The 24380-nt window shown below is 32.8% G+C and overlaps 1 protein-coding gene and 1 long non-coding RNA gene across 3 annotated transcripts in view; both read left to right on the top strand.

Annotated features, from left to right (window-relative positions):
- Positions 1-775: 775 nt before the first annotated feature.
- LOC126883195 (uncharacterized) lies at positions 776-2017 on the top strand. The gene is made up of 2 exons (XR_007697554.1): positions 776-1492; positions 1577-2017. It is a non-coding gene; the product is annotated as an uncharacterized LOC126883195 (long non-coding RNA).
- Positions 2018-7859: 5842 nt separating this feature from the next.
- The window catches only part of LOC126883194 (sodium/bile acid cotransporter 7-B-like), a 71630-nt gene continuing 55109 nt past the window's right edge, over positions 7860-24380 (top strand). Inside the window, exons 1-3 of one of the 2 annotated variants that reach the window (XM_050648442.1) lie at positions 7860-8018; positions 8135-8354; positions 18092-18242. In XM_050648442.1, coding sequence (XP_050504399.1) covers positions 7934-8018; positions 8135-8354; positions 18092-18242 — 456 coding nt within the window. In that variant the 5' untranslated portion in view covers positions 7860-7933. Of the gene's footprint in view, positions 8080-8134; positions 8355-18091; positions 18243-24380 lie in introns of both variants that reach the window. The other variant, XM_050648440.1, reaches the window with a different exon arrangement.

Here is a 24380-nt window from a genome sequence, read left to right as displayed (position 1 = left end):
ATTACATCACCTTTAAACTTATTTGTAGTGTCTAGTTTGCCTAATGCTGCACTAATATATACATTCATGAAAAACCACAAACTGTTGAACTAAACAATATGAACCTTGAAGTAACTGATCATACAATGTTTTTAGGTGTTCAAATTGATGAATTTTTAAGCTGGTCAAACACATAAAAGAAACTGCAATAAAGTTTAGCACATAATATTTCTGATCCAAATTTGGCTTATTCATAAATAGGTAATTTGTAAATAGGTCCTTGGAATCCATTCTAATTTTTAAGCTGGTCAAACACATAAAAGAAACTGCAATAAAGTTTAACACATAATATTTCTGATCCAAATTTGGCTTATTCATAAATAGGTAATTTGTAAATAGGTCCTTGGAATCCATTCTAACAGAAAATATATTTACGAGAGAAGCCAATTATTCTAATTTCACTAGAACTGAAAAATCATGTGAACTTGTGAACGAATATCGGTTTCCACGTGTATAATAATAAGATAAACCATAAAGGCATAAACCCGTTATAAATTTAAAATATACCGTTGATAAATTTTTTAATTTCTGAGGTTATAGTTATGACAAGTTGACAGTTGACATGGTCGCTTCTTGACCAATCGCAAGCCTAAAATTTGTGGCCAATCATAGCCTTGCGAAATTTCTTTTTTCGTGCCACAGACTCTAGTGCAAACTTGACGTACGAGAGGAAGTACGTCAAAGTGACGTCACAATTGCAGTTTGTTGAAATTCTAAAAATCGGTGTTCTCACGATCAGTCCAGGGTTACCATGTCTAGGGATTTTCCCCGAATCTAGGGATTTTTTGAAGCTTTTTCAGCTCTGGAAGGATTTTTTTTGAAATCTAGGGATTTATTAAACTGTGCTGGCGCCATTTTTTGTTGTTATTAAATATCTTTTTGTTCAAATATTATTATTATTGTCATTATTTATTGTTTCCTGACATAAATATTCCTAAGTAAACATTAAAACATTACCTAATCAATGATTAAAGTGGATTAAACATAGTGTTTAATAGGTTATAAATTCAATTGACAGCTGTCATCTGTCAATTTCTTCTTTTTTAGGTCAAATTAATACGATTTAGGGATTTCTAGGGGAAATTGAAGTTCCCGTCTAGGGATATTCTGAAATTTCATCTGGCAACCCTGGATCAGTCTAGTTTGATCAAATTTTCTGTATTAAGAGTTGTCTAACTTGTTTGAACTTAATCTAATCCACAATGAAAATTGAAAATGAAATGAAAAGGCTGGAGTGAGGAGTGCTGAAGGGAGTTGTGACTTTACTTTGTTGTCAAGTACTAAGTAGGGCACCTATTACCACTGTTCGAGCATATCAGGCAGAAAAAATAGAAAAGAAAGAATGTAGGCTAGCTGGACTTTTTCCATGAAATGAAAGCCCTAATAAAAACTAAATTGTGTACAAGAAGACATTGGGAAAAATACATCTATGAGTGAAAGCATCAACGAACAGGTACGAATCAAAGATTGAATTAACAGTAGTTAATCAATTAAATTAACCTATGTATTTATATTTAAACAATATTGTTCTTTACAGATTAATTGCTTTACGCTATGTAGGCACAGGGCTCACATTAAAAAGGGTAAGCTTTTCCACGACAATTGCATATAATTTTTCTAAATTAGCAATAAATTTAATAGCAAATGGCAGTTTTCACATTGTCTAGAAGCTATGGATGGAAACATGGTGAACTTTCAACCTCTCAGAAGGGATACTATAGAAATTATAAAGGAACTGACAGCCATTACTTTTTGCTGTATTATATTATGCAGATGGTCAATTTCTTATTGCAGATATAAGAAGAAATGATCCAAATATATCAGATTTGAATTTCAGATTTTTTAATAGCTATTGGTGCAGTTAGCAACATTCGGCTGTGAATAAGTTTAAAATGTAAATTATTTTAGTGCGTTTTTAGTTAAACCTTATTGTATATTTGAAGATTTACAATTATTATTACACTGATAATTAATATAATTAGTTTTATTAATATTATGAGTGGCCAAAATAAATAAAACAAGTGTTTTATTTCGACTAACAAACCAGAAACAATCCTACTGCTAGTGCAGTGATGTTAAAAAGGGATTTAAAAATGGTGTGCTGTATTTTTAAACTGGATATCAAGTAAATGATATATGTCATATCAACAAAGTTATTTCCTAGTGCTAATGGCACAGCTCAAGATGGACTACCAAGATCAAAATCAACAGATGCCAGGTTTATCCACACAAATGCAATCAATTATCCCACAATATTTATCACAACCAAATCCTTAGCCTTTCAACCTAAACCTAGTAGGTAGTTGGTACATATATATCAAAACCCACAAGCATTCCAACACTTGGACGAATAATAAGCCCCAAACTCTGTCTCTGAATTGTAGAAGGTAGAAAGTAACAAACCAAAAAGCAATCAGAAGTCCTGATGAGAAAAAATCTAGAAAACAAACAAGAGTAACCATTGGCTACAAAAGCTGCTGTACATAAATAACTAAAGAGGGCGAAACACATTTTTAAGAACAGGTGTTTGGATCTTTGATTCTATTCAAGAAATTTTTCCCAACCTGAAATGGTGGATGTGTGAATTGTTCGTAAGGGGATTTTTCCACATTCTCTATTTCATTTGTTTGATTTAGTTACGTTTGGTCGGTAAACCAATAACTTAGATCTTTTGATCACTGAGTGTGTTTCAAAGATTTACATCTTTTGTTTTTTTGTTTTTCAAACATATATTTTACTTATAGTAATTAGGGAATTAAAACGTGAGGCTGTCATGGTCAGATTATGCGGCGTAGATATACGCTCCTGCTATGTCTGGGTCTCGAATGTTGTTTTTTGATGGAATGTGTCTAAAGATATTCAACCTCTCATCTTTATTGATAAGCCCAGAGAGGTTGAAGAGGGCGAAACACATTTTTAAGAACAGGTGTTTGGATCTTTGATTCTATTCAAGAAATTTTTCCCAACCTGAAATGGTGGATGTGTGAATTGTTCGTAAGGGGATTTTTCCACATTCTCTATTTCATTTGTTTGATTTAGTTACGTTTGGTCGGTAAACCAATAACTTAGATCTTTTGATCACTGAGTGTGTTTCAAAGATTTACATCTTTTGTTTTTCAAACATATATTTTACTTATAGTAATTAGGGAATTAAAACGTGAGGCTGTCATGGTCAGATTATGCGGCGTAGATATACGCTCCTGCTATGTCTGGGTCTCGAATGTTGTTTTTTGATGGAATGTGTCTAAAGATATTCAACCTCTCATCTTTATTGATAAGCCCAGAGAGGTTGAAGAGGGCGAAACACATTTTTAAGAACAGGTGTTTGGATCTTTGATTCTATTCAAGAAATTTTTCCCAACCTGAAATGGTGGATGTGTGAATTGTTCGTAAGGGGATTTTTCCACATTCTCTATTTCATTTGTTTGATTTAGTTACGTTTGGTCGGTAAACCAATAACTTAGATCTTTTGATCACTGAGTGTGTTTCAAAGATTTACATCTTTTGTTTTTTTGTTTTTCAAACATATATTTTACTTATAGTAATTAGGGAATTAAAACGTGAGGCTGTCATGGTCAGATTATGCGGCGTAGATATACGCTCCTGCTATGTCTGGGTCTCGAATGTTGTTTTTTGATGGAATGTGTCTAAAGATATTCAACCTCTCATCTTTATTGATAAGCCCAGAGAGGTTGAAGAGGGCGAAACACATTTTTAAGAACAGGTGTTTGGATCTTTGATTCTATTCAAGAAATTTTTCCCAACCTGAAATGGTGGATGTGTGAATTGTTCGTAAGGGGATTTTTCCACATTCTCTATTTCATTTGTTTGATTTAGTTACGTTTGGTCGGTAAACCAATAACTTAGATCTTTTGATCACTGAGTGTGTTTCAAAGATTTACATCTTTTGTTTTTTTGTTTTTCAAATAAATAACTTGTTTAGTATGCACGCTAAAGAAAGCAAAGAAGGAAATCAAGGAAGGAAAGATCAACAAAACAATTTTAATATGTAGCGAAGCCACCACTGATATACAGTGTCTCACAGCTTCAATGATGCAGTCACTACTCAATAGGGCTTTTCATCAATTGTCATTTGTTTCGAGCTTCTGTCATATGTTGTATAATATTAATATACAGGGATTATTCAACATATGACAGACGCTCGAAACAAATGACTGTGAATGAAAAGCTCTATAAAACTAGCTTGTGTCAGTTGCTCAATATGTATTAGAAAAAAATTACATACTGAAAGTAAGTTAGTATAAGGGCCGGTTGTTCGAACGCTAATCAACATTGATCACTATCAAATATTTAATTACTGTCACAACTGTCAATGTCAACTTTGGTTGGGTTGCTGAAAACATAGTTAATTATAATTATGAGATTAGTTAGTCAATTAACATAACAATTATTAACATAATTGATTAACTAAGTTCATAATTGTCATCAATAATTATGTTTTCGGCAACCCAACCAAAGTTGACATTGACAGTTGTGACAGTAATTAAGTATTTGATAGCGATCAATGTTGATTAGCGTTCGAACAACCGGCCCTTTGTCTTTTAAAATAGCATAAGCTGTTTTGGGTTTCAAGTATACCATACATAAATATTAATAAACCTTTGAAATAAATTTAATTATTTAGGATATTACAAAAGAATAATCTACATGAACTGCAAGAAATAAATCTTCTATCAGCCAAAGAAATGGGCATATTACATTATTTGTGTTCACTAGGGAGCATATTAACAAAGATTGTAACTTTTGGAATTCAGTAATATTTGCTGATGAAAATAAACTTGTTTGGGTCCGATAGACTAAAGAACTAAAACTAAAAAAAATGAAAGCACGTAGGAGGTGGAGTGATGATGTGGGGGTGTATGTTGTCTGCAGGAGTACGTAACATGCATTTTATTAACAGTAATATGAACCAATACATATATTTGGATATACTAACACATCGTCTCACTGCTAGTGCTCAAAAATTACGTATCGATGATAATTACCCATTTTATCAGGACATTGATCCAAAACATATATGTGAAATTTAATAAAAAATTTTCTTCTTGGTAAAAGGTATATTAGTTTAAAAAGCCCTAAAGGGCTACAAACATGTGAACAAAACGTTTTCGCTCTGTAACAAGAGCATCATCAGCATAGTTAAGAGGTGGCAGGCAACAATATAACATAATGACCTAATTACCTTTTGACCCACTTACAACGTGTGGGAGTCATATGTTGCTTTAGGGCCGTATCCTTAGGAATTTCTATCCATCCTTTGGATTTTTCAAATGTAGTTATTTATATAAGACTTTTGTCTCCTTTTTAAAGGGCTTTGACCTTTGTATTTTTTTTTTGGTTGGCTCACCATGTTCTTGTAACACTGATGATGCTCTTGTTACAGAGCGAAAATGTTTTGTTCACATGTTTGTAGCCCTTTAGGGCTTTTTAAACTAATATACCATTTACCAAGAAGAAAATTTTTTATTAAATTTCACTTGTAATTAATGGTATACAGCCAACTACAGGAAGTTCTTCCTTGTGGATTTTCAAAACATATATCGATACATTTTTGGCAAAGTAATGTAAGTTACATTTTTGGCGAATCATGTTTTTCCATTAAACAAACGCTCTTATTGTTTAGAAGGTACTGCCGGAGTGTTGTAAGCCTAGACATATTATGTTTGAATTAATTCTAGGCTTATTACACTTTGGCAGTACCTTCTAAACAATAATAGCTTTAGTTTAATGGAAAAACATAAAATGTCACTTACATTACTTTGCCAAAAATGTATCGATATGTTATGTTATATCGGGTTCATATTTGGTTGCTTTATAAGTGCTGAAATGTCATTAAAACACCAGCCCAGTCACCAGATTTGAATGTTATTGAAAATTTGTGACATTAAAAAATAACATAAATAGTACCCCAACTGTAACTGATAATAAAGAAGGATGTATAAAATATTAGCAATCATAGTTCACTGCCTTGTGTTTATTTTCTCATTCTTATTTAAAAGTTTGCTTTATCATTTTAGCTGATATCAAAATCATACATAAAATAATTCAAGGTATTTAAGTATGGTACATTAAAAACCCAAAACATATAGCTTGTGCTATGTTAGAAGACGTATAGTAACTTACTTTCAGTATCAGTATGTAATTATTTTCTAATCAATATTGAGCTAGTGACTGCATCATTTCAGAATTTAAGCTGTGAGTCACTCTAGGTGTTGTAGTAATCAGAATCAGTAATATAATAATATTATTGTTCATAAAATAGGACTTTTCAACGCTTCTCATTTGTTTGAATATTAATTTATTTACTAAAAATTAAAATTCCATCATGTTATGTCTAACAGCTGATTGTCATTTGTCGAGTTTGAGCAAACTGACCTTGAATTATGCCTTGAATCAGATGTTCAGGATGTGACGTCACTAACTTTCACTTTGTGTCACTAACTGTCAAGTTTGATCAAATAACTGTCAATTATTTGATGGTGAGACGGGGCCTTCAGTTTGCTCAAACCAGTTTGATCAAATTATTTGATGGTGGGACGCGGCCTTTACAGGGCGTTCGATAATATAGTGGCAGACCAAACTACTTATGTTTTTTAAATGGGACACCCTATATTTTATTTTATGTTCGAAATCTTCTTAACTTCCATATCACAAAAATATAAAGGCTTATTATGTTATACAGGGTATTTACAAAGTTATAACCAATTTTCTATGAAAATCGTAACAAGTTCAACTCCCTGTATAAATAGAAATAAACACCAATATAAACTGCTCTGTGCGTCTCCCCTCTACTTACAGTCACATGACACGCTGTCAGATTTTGTAAGGACGTTTTAACACTGAGTCTTATGGGATTATTTTGTTAAACTTGAATATTTTATTTTGTAGTGATAATAACCGAATACAATTGTTAGAATTCATTAGTTATTAATTTATACTGTAATTTATAGTGCAACAAAAATATTTTCTTTTTCGTTAATAAAGATTTATTGACATAAACTGCGATAGTGAGGTTATGTATACAAAATCAAACTGATAATCAATATTGGAAAGTTAAGAATTTATATCAGATTAAGTACGTTTTTATTTTCTGTTTATATTAATACATAGTATCACTAGCGTGACACGGCATTTTTTTTAAATATCTCATTTAAACATACACAAAGCGTCCTTATAAAATTTCAAAAAACCGCCACCATGAGCAGGTCGGTCGATTATGCTTTGACACTTTGTTAACGCTCGGAGCGATTAGCAGTATTTTGTATATAATATCATGTTAACTAATATTTATTTTACTAACCTGAATATATTCTTTTACATACATATTGTTTTATTACAATTAAGTTTGAAACATCTGAATAATTTTTCTTCCCTTCCCCTTCCCTTAATAAAAATATTTTCTATCAAACAAACAACAAATACTTAACATATCAAAATAGCGTGTACCAAAATATAAAGTCACTGCGCACGCTAAATAATGACGTCACTGGCTTAATGAAGCTTAATTCGCGTGTACCTAACTTTTTTTATTTGCGTACACGTTAGCGTGTACCTAGACACACCGAAAAAAAATATGCATTGAAATCCAGATCCCGCAATTTTTTTATCATAAATTTTTTTTGTAATTTCACCTTCAATTTATCGTGTACTTCTCGTTGATTCTTGTCGTTGACGACTCGGGAGGGACCCGAACCTGAATTTAACATTTTCGCTATGGTCGCTGTCAAACTTACTAGGAGAAAGTTTCGATTTGACGTTTATTTGACGTTTTTATGACATGATGATGACATATGACATGTTTATGTTTATTTAAGTCAGCAGGTCAGGCTGTCAGACAAACTGGACAAAACACAAAAATGTATAATCCATTTGAATGAAAAATGTAATTTGTATTAAAATAATAAATTATGAAATATCGTATCACACCGTTGCGATTTCTACAAAAGAATTGGCTTTTAGTAGGTATTTTGTGCTGTATTTTTGTAGCCGGTATTTACCCAAAATTAGGATCTAAACAAGGTACACAGATTTTATAAATGGGAGCATAAACAAAATACAATTTCTATGTTTTTAGGGCCTTTACGAACGGAGTACACAGTAAAATATGGTGCAGTATTCATTATATTTTTAGTAAGTGGTCTGTCTTTGAAAACAGATAGCATTTTTAAAACATTCCAACAATACAAGTTACATTGCTTTATTCAATGTTTCACATTTATTTTTATACCCCTTTTTGGGGTAGTATTAATCCAGTTTTTATATATTTTTGGAGTTCATCCATGGGTATTAAAAGGGTAAGTTTTTTTTAAACATTTATTGGGATTTAACTGTAGGTATTTAATAAATTTAGTTTATTCAGTAAAATTTTTATTAGTCTCATAATATGCTTAATTAAAAATTTAAAAGTTGATTGAGAAGAGTTTTAATCATGATGAAAATTTTAATTAGGACAGTTTCTTTATGATTTTTGTTTCCTACACTCTGTTATCTGCATAAATATGTCCAGTACAACCACAATTAAAAATTTTTACAGGACCTGGTATCCTTCACTGTGTTGCTGTATGAGGTTGGTTCTGGCCTAGCACTTGTCCTATAACTTGATGCTGTAACATACCTTTGTCCACTCCCTAATGCCTCTTTAACCACGCTCATCATCAACTTATGTAAATCTTCTGTGCTATTGAGTGTGTATAACATCATTTAGGCTTGATTTTGAAGTAGGCGATCATCAAACCCGTCAATCAGATAATCTACCATATCTTCATCCTCAACTCCTGCTCCATTGCCCAGTAACAAGTGTGTCATGGAAATATGCTGAAAAGCTTTCACTCTTTTTCTACAGTCTACTCTCCATCTTTCTTCTCGACTACACTGGATCATAAGTTTTTCCATACATTTTCTTAATTTCATCTTTTAAACCTCTCCAATCTGTGGAAATTAAATTTGGTTTGCTGAGGTATAATTCCTTTGCTTTTCCAGTCAATTTTCCAATGGGTAACAGTTGCAAAATATCAGTTGACACCTTGTACACAGTTTTGATTTTTTCTCTCTAACCACATTGCAACATTCTGGCTTTTGTCTATGCCTGAAAATGCCAGCATTAAAGTTGATAATTCACTGTTACTAATTTTTATAGAGTTGTGTGTCAGTGTCTGATTTTCTGGACCAGCAACTTTTTTTTCTCTTCATAATTGAGGATTTCCTGTACCACTGTATGTACAATTTTAGCTATACTTGCCTGAGAGGCAGTATTTCCACTTTTACTTTCTATTTCAGTGTCTGCACTATTGTCAACAATAACACAAATTTCAGTTCGATATTTTGAAGATATTGTGAGAAGGCATTGCTTGGCATTGTGGGAAGTAAAATATCTGATGGTTTACAAATATTTTGAGAAACTGGTTATGACTCAAGAAGACCTGTACAGGAAAGACCAAGTTCAACAAATGCTAAAGAAGGTCCGTTTCTTAGATTTAAAGTGCTTTGAGAGCAGACAGTTATTGCTAGAGCACTACCAGATTCACTTTGTATTTCAGATTTGGATGTAAACTGGTGTTGACATTTGGTTTTTCCATATTTTCTGAATTTTATTTTAGTACCGTGCAGGTATTTTACTTGAGACGTTACCAACATGAAATTTAAAGAATTTGGAAAACCGAATGTCAACATCAGTTTGCATCCAAATCTGAAATACAAACTGAAATTGGTCGTACTGTACAGCAGCACTTCCACTTGGGCATAATGACGTAATCAATGATTTTTTTAAATGAGAATAAGGGTCCTGTTCTAGCTCATTTGAAAATTTATTCAAGTCTCTATTCAGTAATATTAGGTACATTCGATGTCAAATCACTCAGGCAAAAAATTTTGGATCTCCGATTTGTCTGAAAATTGGTATATAGCTTCTACGGGACGTAAAAATAAGATATTTAAGGTCAAAAAATCTTCTTCTTTTTTTCTCAAAATGTTATTTTATGCGATTTTACAGTGATTTGGTGTTTATTTAAACAAATTTGCATTTTCTGTCGTAAAGTATCAATGAAAAACATAATATTTTAATAGAAAGGACTCAAAAATGTCATTATATGGCATTATAACAAGTTATTTTGAATCAAAACAAGTTTTCAAATTTTGTAGTGTAAAAAACGTTAAAACACCGTTTTTTACATTTTTCTCCATTCCCAAAATACATTATCATCGATTTGGCTGAAAATTTGCCCACAGATAGCCAAAAGATAGGACTTTAAGTGGTTAGAAGGATTTGAATTATATTACAATACCAAAAAAGTTACATGCAGTAATATCAGACTCAAAAGTATATATTAGTCCAGTCGGGATAGCATTTGACCTTGAATGCCGAGCTGCCCAAAATTTTATTTTTCTGATCTTTAGGGGAGTCAATAGTAGCCTAAATTTAAAATCACGAATGAATTCCTCCGTTACGTTAGCCGCCATCTTGATTTTAAAGGAGAACCTGTTTTGCCCAATATCTCCGCCATTTTTAACTTTTCCACAAAAATGGTAGGAACTGAAATTGTTCCAAATAAATCGTATTTACAATTATTACAATTTCTTTTTAACAATTTTTGTCGTGATGTCGATATTTTCGAGTTAATTGTACTTACAGTAGACGCCTATATTTTTTACTATAATATTGCATGTAACTTTTTTGGTATTGTAATATAATTCAAATCCTTCTCACCACTTAAAGTTCTATGTTTTGTCTATCTGTGGGCAAATTTTCAGCCAAATCGATTATGATGTATGTTGGGAATGGAGAAAAATGTAAAAAACAGTATTTTAACGTTTTCTACACTATAAAATTTGATCAAAAGCTTGTTTTTAATCAAAGTAACTTGATATAATGCCATATAATGACATTTTTGAGTCCCTTCCATTAAAATATTATGTTTTCCATTGATACTTTACGATAGAAAATGCAAATTTGTATAAATAAACACCAAATCACTGTAAAATCGCATAAAATAACATTTTGAGAAAAAGAAGAAGAATATTTTTTGACCTTAAATATCTTATTTTTATGTCCCGCAGAAGTTATTTTTCAGACAAATCGGAGGCCCAAAATTTTTTTTGCTCCAAAATTGAGTGATTTGAAATGGAATGACCCATTAACATTAACAGTTATTTATACAGGGTGTCCAAAAACAGTTTTTTTTTTAATTATAATTGGCCTAAAAAGAAAAAGGTTTGTAATCTATTTAATTGAAAATACATTTTACTGCTGTCAGAAAACAGAAAAAAATATTTATTTCATAAATCAATCCAATGTTCAAGCTGCCATCCACCTGCCTCTTGGTTGTTTGACCATTGATTTTAACCAAAAAGCACCCCCCCCTGTGGACATCCTAGAACATCCCTCAGGAGGGAGTGCTATCACCACTCCTCTGGAACATGGTTTTGGATACCCTGGTTGACCAACTCAGCAAGAACGGTTTCTACACAATAGCCTATGCAGACGATATGGCCTAGTGAGAAAAATAGAGGCCAAACACAAAATTCAACGTTTTTGAGGTAAGTCCATCAACCGACATCTAAATAGCCCTCTTTTATGTGCGATATCAGCTAACCATTATTTAATTTCCTTATTACTAGAGGGCTCCTACAAGTCTTTAGGGTATTGTGAATTTGTCAAATATTTTGATACATTAACGACGAAAGCACACCAAACTTTATATCAACACTGGCGAATCTGTAATTACGCCGTGCTTGCGTGTATTTGAAATATTAGATATCTTATTAAAGATAGTAGTGCAGTGTGCAATAGTGGCGAATGAGCACTTTTGTCTGTGTGGTCGTTTTTGTTTGTGTGGTTTTTTTTTTATAAAACTTCTTATAGAGAAACTCAGTTTCAATCGATCTTAGGTACTTACAAATAACAAATCAAGAAAGTGACTATCCACTTTGAATCAGTATTGTTTAATTCCACACTATCGAGAACCAATATTCATTTCTAAAAAGAAGTCTTACAAAATAAATCAATTCCTTCTACCCACAATCATTTCTTAGTAGTTTGAAATAGGGCTTTTCATCGATTGTCATTTTTTTCGAGCTTCTGTCATATGTCACATAATTTTAATATATCTACGTCGTACGTCTTTGGTTTGTATCATTGGTATATACCAATAACGTATGACGTAGATATAGTAATATTATGTGACACATGACAGAAGCTCGAAACAAATGACTGTGAATGAAAAGCCCTATACGAAACAGACGTGAGTGAAATGATGAATGTAATTTTACTATTCATAAGTAGTTCTTTTGCTTACTTTTTATCTTTTATCATGTTTATCGTTTTCTTGTTATGGTTTTTCTCAGAGGCATTTTTCAATGCGATACAAGTGACAGAAAAAAGGCACATCTGTGATACATACACATTTATAACATTTATTCCAGTTGTTGATAGATGGCGTTATAATCGGAAAAGAAATGATTTAGGTGTTTACCCATTATTTACCTATTACATATCTATTCAACTATAATTCAAAATTCTTCTCAGTCTTTCAGTTAGGGCTGCTTTATCCATTAGGCAATATAGGCAGTTGCCTAGGGCGGCAAAAATACTGTACAAAAAGTATTTGTATGTATATAAAAATTAAAATCAAATAACAAGAATGTATGTTCATCCATCAATGAAATAGAAGTGGGCATTCATTTCTAAATAAAATAAAACAAATTGCATTCATAAGAAAAATAAAACAAACATAGCATTCTGTTATCTTAACACTATTCATTCAAAAAGGACGGAAGTCATAAATTTATTGATTATTGGGCCACCTGCAGCTCGGCAAAGCCGGTGGGCCATTGAACACTTCAATATTGCACATTTTGCAGAACCTAAAGATTTGACTTTTCTACAGTAGGACATCGAGTTAGAGTTGGGATTTTCAAACTGTATTATTACAAGTAGATAAGGTTCGCGTCATCGTGTCGTCGCACAGATATACTCCAGGGAAATAAGCAAGAAATATACCATGTTCGGGACACTGAAATATCGAGGTAGCTGACTACTTCTTTAGTTATTGTTGACTGTGGACCTATAGGATGAAAACCTACATGTTTCCTCCCTAGAGTTCGCATCCGTTTTTTAATTATTAACAATTTAGTGCAATCAACACGATGTTTTTCCATTTTTTGCACTCAATTAAAAAGCTAAATAGTTGACATAAAGTTACAAAATTTATTTCTTAGAACATTGAAAAACCTTCAAAATGACGACTTTTGAAAGTCAATAAGTTAATTTGTTGCTTCGTAAACTGCAAAATAACTGAAAATCGTTATTTATTAATAATTTTTACTAAAACTAACTTAGAACTACGAAGATAGGACAATTCTGCGTATGCCAAATGAAAGAAGAACAGTGATACTATTTAAATGTATTAAGAAAAAATTATCTAATATAGCAAAAAATCCTAGTTTATAAACATTTAGAATAACTTTAAAAACATTGTCCGTAGAAAACATCTTCTTACATATACGAAAAGGTGATATTTTACTCGAATTTTTAAAAATGTAGTTCAAATGGTGACTAGTCGTGGTATGTGAAGGGGGAGCTTCTGCGTTGATTGAACTAAATTGTTAATAATTAAAAAACGGACGCGAACTCTAGGCAGGAAACATGTAGGTTTTCATCCTATAGGTCAATAATAATTAAAAAAGTTGTCAGCTACCTAATGAGAGCCGACAAATGCATGAGTTCAAAAACTAAAAAGCAACTTAAAACTACTACCATTTTCTATATCTTGGGATCTACTCAATGGATTTTGATATGTCTTCTTTTAATTTGTATGCACTTTTGTGTACATTACAAATATGCAATTTGTCTAGACATTTATTAGACATTTATTAATTAATAAACAGTCTTACTTTTTTAAACAATTTTTGAAAAAATAATTTTTTCTCAAAAATCCATTTTTTGTAATGATACTATCATTATTAATCATAGAAAAAGTAAGGTATACTTTAATAAATAAATTATGTTCAATAAATTATTACTAAAAATAATTTATTTATTAAAATATACTTTAACTTTTTCTATGGTCATTAATGATATGAATAGATATTTGGAAAAAAATATTTTTTCAAGGAATGTTTAAACAAATTAGACCCTTTATTAATTAATACATTTATAATAAAATTGCATATTTAATGTATGTAAAAATTATTTACATATTTTAAAAAGATTACGTACAAATTAAATTGTTAATAATTAAAAAAACGGACGTGAACTCTAGACAGGACACTGGTAGGTTATCTTCCTATAGGTCTACAATAACTAAAAAAGTAATCAGCTACCTACCTGAATATTTCAGTTATTATGAAAATGGTGTAACAGTGTGAAGCAGTGTCAGTGAAATAACAGTTAAAAAATACCGGCTACTGCTATCGCAACACATCCCTATCTTATACCAGTGCAAATTATTCATAATCATAATTTTTCATTATAAGTAGTATGTAAAACATTCTGTGTTCACTGGTATTTAAAAAGTGAATTCATACTGTGATTTTTGTTCTATTGAACAATATTTTCTAATAAAATTCAGAAAATTTTACACAAGAAACCTTATATAAAGATTTTTCTAAAATTAAAACTACAGCTTTTATAACGCTTAAGTCGTCTCTCTCATAAACATTGGCGCACTAATATTACAGCGGTCTGCGAAGCGCGCGTTTAAATTAATTTACCATAATTTTTTAACTAATTGATCAATCTAAATTTTGCAAATTGGAAATGAAAGAAAAAGCATTACTTCTTCAGTACCATCTTTCTTGCATTCCATATACTTAATTTTCTAACTTACACTGAACATCATCAAGGTAAGTCTTCACGACATGAAGACGTGCATTAACACCAATATGTCACCTCCAATGTGGCTTTAGAATGGCAAAACACGATCTTCTTAAATGTCTTATATGTACATATCAGTTGGCATTCGCCTAATTCACCTCCACGTGTTCGGTATGTCCTTTCAAAGCAATACCGCTCCATATCACTATGCCGCCACCACCAAAACTAACGCTTTATATGAGGTTACAACTGATATACTGTTCGCCAACTCTTCTGTAGACGAAGTTGTGTATATCTTGCTTCGGCACTTGTGTATATCGGCATAGTGCTATGGAGTGATATTTCTCGGAAAGGAGATACCGAACTTGTGGAAGTGATTGGGTGAATGACAGCTGATATGTACATTAAAAACATTTTAGAAGATCATATTTTGCCATTTGCCAGCCATATTAGATAACAAATTCGTGTTAATGCACCATGATGCAGGTCTTCATCTCGGTAGAATAGTGAGTACTTACCTTGACCAGATTCAATCTAAAAATTATATTGGCCACCATATAGCCAAACTTCTTCTAAAGGTGCCTATCCTGGAGATGTTGGCGACCACATTGACCCATCTTATTCTATTTACAGAAGCTCGAAATAGATCAGTTGACGTTAGATCAGTCCACTTCCTAAGATTGGCCAGCCAGGATATACGTCTACGTCCAGGGCCTCTCCTGCCCTCAATCTTTCCTTGTAGAATCAACTGTAGCAGTCGGTATTTATCATTACGCATAATGTGGCCGAAGTAAGCCAATTTTCTGTTCTTTACGGTGTTCATTCTTTTTTTGTATTTTCTTAGCCTCTGGAGAATAGTTATATTAGTTGTGTGGTGTATATATGAGACCCTCAACATACGTCGGTAGCACCACATTTCAAACGCCTCTAACCGTTTTATGGCATCTTCTGTCAGACTCCAGCTTTCAACTCCGTAGAGGACACTAAAAACATAACATCTAATAATTATTATGCGTATATTGATACTTAAAGACAAGTTGCACAGAATCTTCCTAAGACTGTTAAAAGAGCTTCTGGCTTTTTCAATACGAGTTTTTATTTCGTAGCTATGATCCCAAGTATCCTTAATGTTGCAGCCCAGATAGCATATTTTCTGTACTCTCTCTAGGGGTGTATTGTCTTCTTACAATTTAGGTTTAGGCCGTATTTGTTACATGCTTCTACAACATTATCCATGATCCTTTGGAGCCCCTGCGCACTATCTACCAGCAATACTGTATCGTCTGCATATCTAATATAAGTTGTCCATTTACTGCAATACCATCTTCTGATTCGTCCAAGGCCTCTCTAAAGATGTTTTTAGAGTATATGTTAAATAATGCTGGTGATAGTATGCAACCCTGTCTAACTCCTTTTTCGACTGTGAAGATTTCGGACAGTTCATTTTCGAATCTAACTGTTGCTTTTTGTTGGAGATATAACTTTGAGACGAGTCTTAACCATCGAGTCCTGATGTGTTTAGGGTATCGATTAGTTTTCAATATAGCCAATATCAAATTTAAATCCGATTATACTATTTATATGATACTTCAAATCATCACATTCGGAAAAGACATCCTCTTCCTATGACACTGGGGGCAGCACAAAAGTTTTAATTCAAACGTTAATTTCAAAATATGCAATATTTTTGTCCGTGAGTGTATATTCTGACAGCAGTAAAATGTATTTTGAATTAAAATAATTAGGTACATAAATTTTCCTTTTTGTATCAATTAATTTAATAAAAAAATGTTGTTAGACAGCCTGTATAAATAATTATGTTAATGTTTATATCACTGAATAGAGATTTGAACAACCTTTCAAATGAGCTAGCACATGGTCCTTACTCTCAATAAAAAAATTTCATCAATTACGTCATCACGCCCATATGGATGGCGTCACTAGTATGATATATATATTTATATAAAAAATGATAATTTAAAAATAAAAATGGACCTGTTTCAGGAGTTTTCCATAAAGTTATCGGCTTACGAAATAACGAATTCATTCCTTTCATTTGTACCATACTGTATTAATGTCAGTGACGGCTCGTGATTTTTTACAATAGGGGAGGCTATACCTAACTGTAAAATATCTAGACAAATTTGCACTAGCAAAAAAAATCCGCCAAAAAATCTAATTTAAGACCCCATTTTTTTGACCATTTTTTATTTACATTTTATAATATCATAATTCACAATTTCATAATATATCATTTTAAAAATAGTTAGTCTAATTGTAAAAGTGTATTAGCAAAGTTTGTGTCGTTTATTTGTTAACAATTATATCTCTGTAAGTAGATATCCATATCAAAATAAATACAGATTTGAAGTTTTGCAGTCCATACAGGTTGAAGGTTCACATTTTTTAAGATACTCAACTAAACTTTTTTAATTCTAAAAGCTGCCTATTGCGAATCCAAAAACACAGTAAATTGCGATATTTTGCTTTGCATTACATATATCGGAAAAAGTTATTTGAACAAGTTGTTCCAAATATTATTCTAATCCCACATACTAAATTTTTTTTCAATATTTGTAGTCAGGATCCTAAAATCGCAGAGGAGGCTGCTGGCCGATTAGCCGCCCTTGCCCAATCTCCGGGCAGCATGTGGGTTAAGCGATAATGCAGCTCTAAGGAGTCTCGGGTCTCCTTAAAGCCAAGCGTCCACAGACCCGCATCGTACGCAACGGATTTTAGTTTGCCTTACAATTATTGCCGATAATGCGATCCGTACGATGCGGATCAGTGGACACGGTTACATAAGTTTCTGCACAAGGCAAACTAAAATCCGTTGAGTACGATGTTTCCGATGCGTACGATGCAGGTCTGTGGACGCTTGCCTTAAACCATCCTTAAACGCTGCTGGGCTGCGCGGAGCATTAGCAAGTGAGATTTTCCGGCCAGCAGCCTCCTCTGCGATTTTAGGATCCTGACTACAAATAGTGAAAAAACTAAAAGTGCGAATTTTGTGATGAAATTTTGTATGTGGGGTTAGAATATTATTTCAAATAACTTGTACAAATAACTTATCTCTACCGCGAAGCAAAATAGCAAAGTAAACAAAACAGTGTAGCATGTGTAAAGAATTAATGTGGAGGCTAAGCCTCCCTTGCCTCCTCTGACCAGCCGCCACTGATTAATGTTAAAAATATGTTACTGTAATAAAATGTTATATTTTAGAATCACTACAGTAGCAAGTATGCCCCCTCCTGTTTCTAGTGCCGTAATTTTGACCAGGGCTGCACAAGGGAATGAAAGTGCAGCAATATTTAATTCTATTTTGGGCAGTTTTATAGGTATTATAGTAACTCCTATTTTATTGCTTCTTCAGGTAAATACCACATTAATAGTATAATAGACTGTTTTGCAAATTTTTATTTGTTGAAAACTAAACGAATTAATCTTTTAAAATATGCTGAGGAGGACAGTTTAGTGCTACAAAAGTATTGTTTATATGTGCTATATTGTAGTTTTAAATTGCCACATTCATAGCTATAGCTTGGAGTTCTGCTAGCTGAAATCCTATCTCTTGATAATGACTGGTGGATTGAATTACTGCTTCATTTGCAGCATTTTCCAGGTAGAGGTTATGATATATATTTTGTAACCTCTCTTGTAATTCTTGTTGATGTTTTAGACAATTACAATTACAAAAATATCACAGTGTTAGAAGCGAGGGGAAGCAGCTTATTTGTGATTATGCCTAACTGGCTAGCTAACAAGAAGGATGTGCTTGCTTTTCTGAGCATAGCTTCTGAAATCGGGAATCTAGTTCTGAAATTACCACTCTTATTTCTTTCTCTATGTCTATTTTTAACCTGTACTTGTTCTTTATTAGTGCAACTGCAGAAAAGCTTGTTTCGCACAAGTATGAAGCCGCAAATGCCAATAAAACCTATAATGCTGCAGTGCTGATGACAACACGATATTCATAAGAAACTGACTTCCAAAATTCAAATAGTTTGTCTTTATCGTATTGAACCTTTATGCTGGAATCACAGCAAAAATCTACTAGTTATTCTTCCTTTGTTGAAAGTGTCGATAGAGTAAGCGACTTTAAAGGGTTTCTACCCCAGTCATATGGTTCTAGATTATCTCAAAGCATTCGTTTAACGGTAGCAAGTGCTTTTTAAACATCATTTTAAATAAATTGAGGATTTCTATCGATTTTTCTTAAACAATGTCTTGTAAAGTAGGGAAACAGTCAATTACTTGATCTTCAAATTTTCTCTTCCATAAGAGCACACCCACCGTTTTCTCAGTTACCTAATTTTATTTTCGATCATATATGAATTTATAATCTCAAATAAATCAGTAGCTTTACTACTTTTACACATTTCTCTGCAAAATAACAAACCCCTTACACATATTTGTTTCTTGTATGTACTGTATGTAACATATCAATTGAGCATCCTCATTACTATCGGTCCCCTCATCCAGATGAATAGCAAATAAACCTGATAGTTCCTCCACAATTTCCTCAGTAATATCTTCTGCCATGTCGTTAATACGGCGACTAATCACATCGTTTAAAAGATGCACAGTTTTATTTCTTTAGCTGCCGATTCTTCAAGCATCACGGATACCTTATCGTATGTAGTTTCTTACATTTTTCAACACGGTGAGCTACCATGTAGGAGGCGAGCAATGCTTTGGTAGGAACTGATGCTCTTGAAACCAAAGCCGTGGACTGATGTTTCAGTTCTCGCAAGTTTCTTACAATAAATTCTCTCGGCTTGAAAATGACTGAGGGTTGACTCCAAATGCTGTTTTAGTTTATTAGAAAGCATATTTTCAGCTTCCAACATTTTGTGATAAACAACACATTGAGAAAGTTCTGCATCCCCTTTAGTAATGCAGGTAAATCCGAAATTCAAATATTGGTCGTCATATTTCCTATATTTCTTGCGTTTACCAAAAGTTACATTACTGCTTTCGCCTAGGTCTTTACTTCGTTTTCTATTTTTTTTTAATAATATTAGTCCCCAGTACAACGTCCTTTTTTGAAAATTGTTACAAAAGTCTTAAAAATGATTTTAACTGCTTCATTTGAACCATGAGTCTACCACTTTCTGAAAATATTCAGAGTGCAGGTTGGACGCGTTTCCGCGCGCACAACGCCTAAATTTATAGCTCTAGCGCGGTTATGTTTTAATTATTTATATGGGAAATAAGCCACAATTAAAATGAAAAAATAATTTTATTAACGTTTCGACTATTATATATTATTTTTATATTATTATATTTTAATTATTAAATAATTTTTTTTCATTTTAATTGTGGCTTATTTCCCATATAAATAATTAATCATAAAAATGCCACAAGGAAATAGCTTCAGAACAACGGTTATGTTTTGTTATTGCAAAATTAGAATTTTTAATTGTAATCAAAACATTATATGTTAAAATAAAATAAATTATTTTTGTCGGACAAAAAGAGAGGGAGCAATCGTCGAGTCCGACACCCACAAGATGTCACTCTAGCGCGGTAGTTTTGTTATTACAAAAGTCTTAATTTTCAATTGAAAGTACATACTTATAATTAATTTTTTTATGTAATTATGTTTATTTACAATCTACATCATTAAAAGAGTATTAAGTAAATTTGTTCCATGTTTTTGGGCATGAAGAAGAGACTTCCAATGATGTCTCATCTTATTCTATTTATGTTAAAGTTTTAAAATAGGTCCTGAGGCCAGGTTCTATCTAGTCTCCTTGTGACAGAGCCATTATGGAATAATTCCCTTACTAAGTCATTGTCATGGTGAATGGTACGCTCGTTTTGTGATTCCGAGGCTCGATGGATTTCTTCTCTGATGAAAGGTTATAATTAATTACAAAAGATTGTTGATATCTTGTCTGACAAATTTACAGTCTCGTTTATTTAGTCCGACAACGTAAATGGGTATGTTAATTATGACAGGTAATGTTTCTCGATTATAAAATCATAATTTTATTTTTTAACTTTCAAATAAAACATGTTTATAAAAAAAGTAAACCTACTAGGTCTGGATCCCGCGTATGAAAAAAAGTTGATTAATAGCAAGCTGAAAATTTGTTAACAGCTTAAGGGTGTCTAGTCGGAAAAACTTTGATATATGGGAACACTGGAACAGGGGAAGTTTTAATTGTGGAACAGGTTAAAAATTTGGAACGGTCAGACCACGAAAACGTCACATGTATTTTGTCCGACAGAACTTCCAATAGGGAACTTGCATAACATTTTAAATTAGAAAAAAATGTTATATATCACAACAGAACATAATTTAGAACCTGTATCAAAGATAAAAAAGTTTTGTTTGTTTTTAGTTTGGCCCCTAAAGACTACTAAAAATTCAACTTATACCAGCCATCCCAAAACGCGTCGTGACGTCACACCGTTGTATGTTTACATTCTTCACCAATTGTATATATGTTACAGTTCAAGTTGATTATCCAGTTGGAGTTGACTCCAACTAGTTGGAGTCGACTCTAACGGCTGGTTTCAGTAAAAGTTGATTATAAATATAAAATGAAGATTTATATTTAACATTTACTAGTAAAAGTAGACTCCAACTAGGAAAAGTATACTCTTCCCAATGCCATTTAGTAAAAGTTTAGTACTGTGGTCGAAAAATTGTTTAAACAATTTTTTTAAACAAACTCACAAAAAAAAATTAGGACAATTTTCTTTACATCATTTGGGTCATTCGGAGCAAAAGAGGTCTTTTGTGATTTTTCTGTAAAATTTTGTTGTTCTCGAGTTATACGCGATTTAAAATTTGCAAAATACGAAAATGACCATTTTCAAGGCTTAATAGCTCAGTTAAAAATTATTATTATGAAAGTCCGAAAGTCACCAAATAAAATTTTAACGACCCCCCTACAAGATACTGAAGAAATTTTTGTTATTATTTTATTACTAAGCGGTTATTTTTATTAATTATTAACAATGAGTGCTAGGAGCGTATTGACGCAGCTATCAATGTGAGTGCGAGTGAGATGCACCATTGCACCATTTTGACATTTAAAAATTCAAACTTCTGTCAAACCACAAAACTGTCAAAACTTTTTTTGTAATTTATAGCTCACATGTCATCACCATGACAAGTCGAAAGATCTTCTTCTTGTGGTGCTTTCTCCTTTAGTGGAGGTTAGCGACTACACTGGCAAATCTGTCTCTGTCCAATGCGGCTCTAAACAAAGATGTTAAATCAAGGCCGGTCCAGTTTCTGATATTTCTAAACCATGAAATCTGGCGTCTACCGGGACCCCGTTTTCCTTCACTCTTACCCTGGATGATCAGTTGCGTGAGGCGGTACTTTTCGTTTCTCATTATGTGTCCCAGGTAGCTAACTTTTCTGACTTTAATGATTTTTAGCAGTTCCCTATCTGTACCTATTCTCCTCAGAACATATTCGTTGGTGGTGTGGGTTGTCCAAGGTATTTTCAAGTCTCTTCTATAAAGCCAGAGTTCAAAGGCGTCCAACTTGTTCATCAGTGTTGTGTTGTGTCCAGGCCTCCGTTCCATACAAAAGTATTGACCACACATAGCAATGCACAAAATGACATTTAAGGCTGATATTAATGCTACTGTTACAAAATAAGCTTTTCATTTTGATAAACCCCTGTCGGGCTACTTCTATTCTCGCTCTTGACTTCTTGTTTTTAATCAAGTTGATTTTTGAACCAGCAACCAAGATATTTGTACTGGCTTACGTATTCAAGCTGTTGGTGTTTCACATATTTATTGGAAGAGGTAAATTTTTGTTCCTTGATATTCTTATAACTTTGGTTTTCGCAGTATTGATCTTCATCCCCATTTTTTCACAACTCTCAGTAACCCTATCCAACAGTATCTGCAGAATATGGTCCGAATCAGTCATTAATACTGTGTCATCTGCATAGCGGATGTTATTTACTCTCTGACCGTTTATCCTGATTCCTTCTGAATGGTGCGATAAAGAGTTCGCAAATATTACCTCAGAGTAGACGTTAAAAGTATGGGTGATAGCACACAACCCTGTCTAACACCTCGTTGTATTTCAATTGGCCTTGACGTATTACCATGGGTCTTTATGATTGCTGTCTGATTCCAATAAATAGCCTCTATAATTTTAGAATCTCTTTTGTCGACTCCGATGTCATTCAATCTTTCTATCAAGGTTTTGTGCTTCACCCTATCGAACGCTTTCTCAAAATCTATGAAACAGATAAAAAGGTCTGCTTGCTGATCTTTGTATCTTTGTGCCAGAGTTTGAAGACAGAATATTGCTTCTCGTGTCCCCATACCTTTCCTGAAGCCAAATTGTTCTTGACCTCATCACATTTTTTATAATATATTCTGTTCTGTATGATACGCAAGAAAAGCTTCAGAATGTTATTTAATAGACTTATAAGGCGGAAGTCCTGGCATAATTTGGCGTTCTTCTTTTTAGGCAGTGGTATGAAGACTGATTCAAGCCATATTTTAGGGATAGTGCCTGTATTGTAAACATTATTAAATAGTCCAAGAAGAAGGTCTAAGTTTTCCTCGTTGATTAACTTCAATAGCTCAGCTGGTATTTCATCTTTTCCTACAGATTTGTTGTTTTTTAGTTGACGTAGAGCATATTCCAGTTCGGACTTTAGTATTGGAAGAACTTCGTCGTTTTCGGTATTTAATGTAGGAGGTTCTCTGATGTCATAGAAGAGTTCCTTTATATAGTCTTCCCAGATGTTTATTTGTTCTTCAGGGCTTGAAATCAGTTTGCCTTCTGCGTTGATTAGATTATTTGGTCCTTGTGAGTATGTCGTGCCTGTGAATTCCTTGAGTTTCTTATACAGATGGAAGTCATCATGTTTTTTATATAAGTTTTCGATTTCTTCACATTGTTCTGTTATCCATTTTTCTTTTGCAATTTTTATTTTTTCTTTAATGGTTCTATTTAATGCTTTGTACGTTGCTTTGTGCTGTTTGCATTTTCTTCTTTCATCCATTAAATCCAATATTTCCTCTGTCATCCACCTTTGCTTCCGTGGTCGCTGTTTTGTGAGCATTTCAGTTGCCGTTGTAAGGGCGTGTCTGATTTCCTCCCGAAGGCGAAAGTTAAAGATGTTTAATTATATGAAAGTGTGCTAAAAAACAGTGCGAAAAAGTAAAACCCATTTAAAATACATTGTTACTTCAGACACACTTTAAACTCTTCATGTACTGCTATCTATATTTACAATTTTCACACAATAAAACCTTTACATTTTTACATAATATGAGATAGAGTAGATAAAAATTATTTTTGTGAATTTGGTTAACAAAAATTGGTTAAACAATTTTTCGACCGCGGTACCGCGTGGCAACCTGTGTATTTGTTATAAGGATTGTTATACGGATGTATTTCTTTGAGTAAGTTTGTGGAAAAAATCGAATCAGAATAATTTACCTAACGGGGGCGACGTTACAGACTATACTACTAAGTAATTGAAACGGTCAAAACAAAGAAACGCACACTCAT

The sequence above is a fragment of the Diabrotica virgifera genome, chromosome 4 (assembly GCF_917563875.1).
Source record: "Diabrotica virgifera virgifera chromosome 4, PGI_DIABVI_V3a".
In the NCBI taxonomy this organism is placed as follows: domain Eukaryota; kingdom Metazoa; phylum Arthropoda; class Insecta; order Coleoptera; family Chrysomelidae; genus Diabrotica; species Diabrotica virgifera.
The sequence above is the reverse complement of the archived record's forward strand: the minus strand, read 5'-3'. Positions and strand labels throughout refer to the sequence as shown.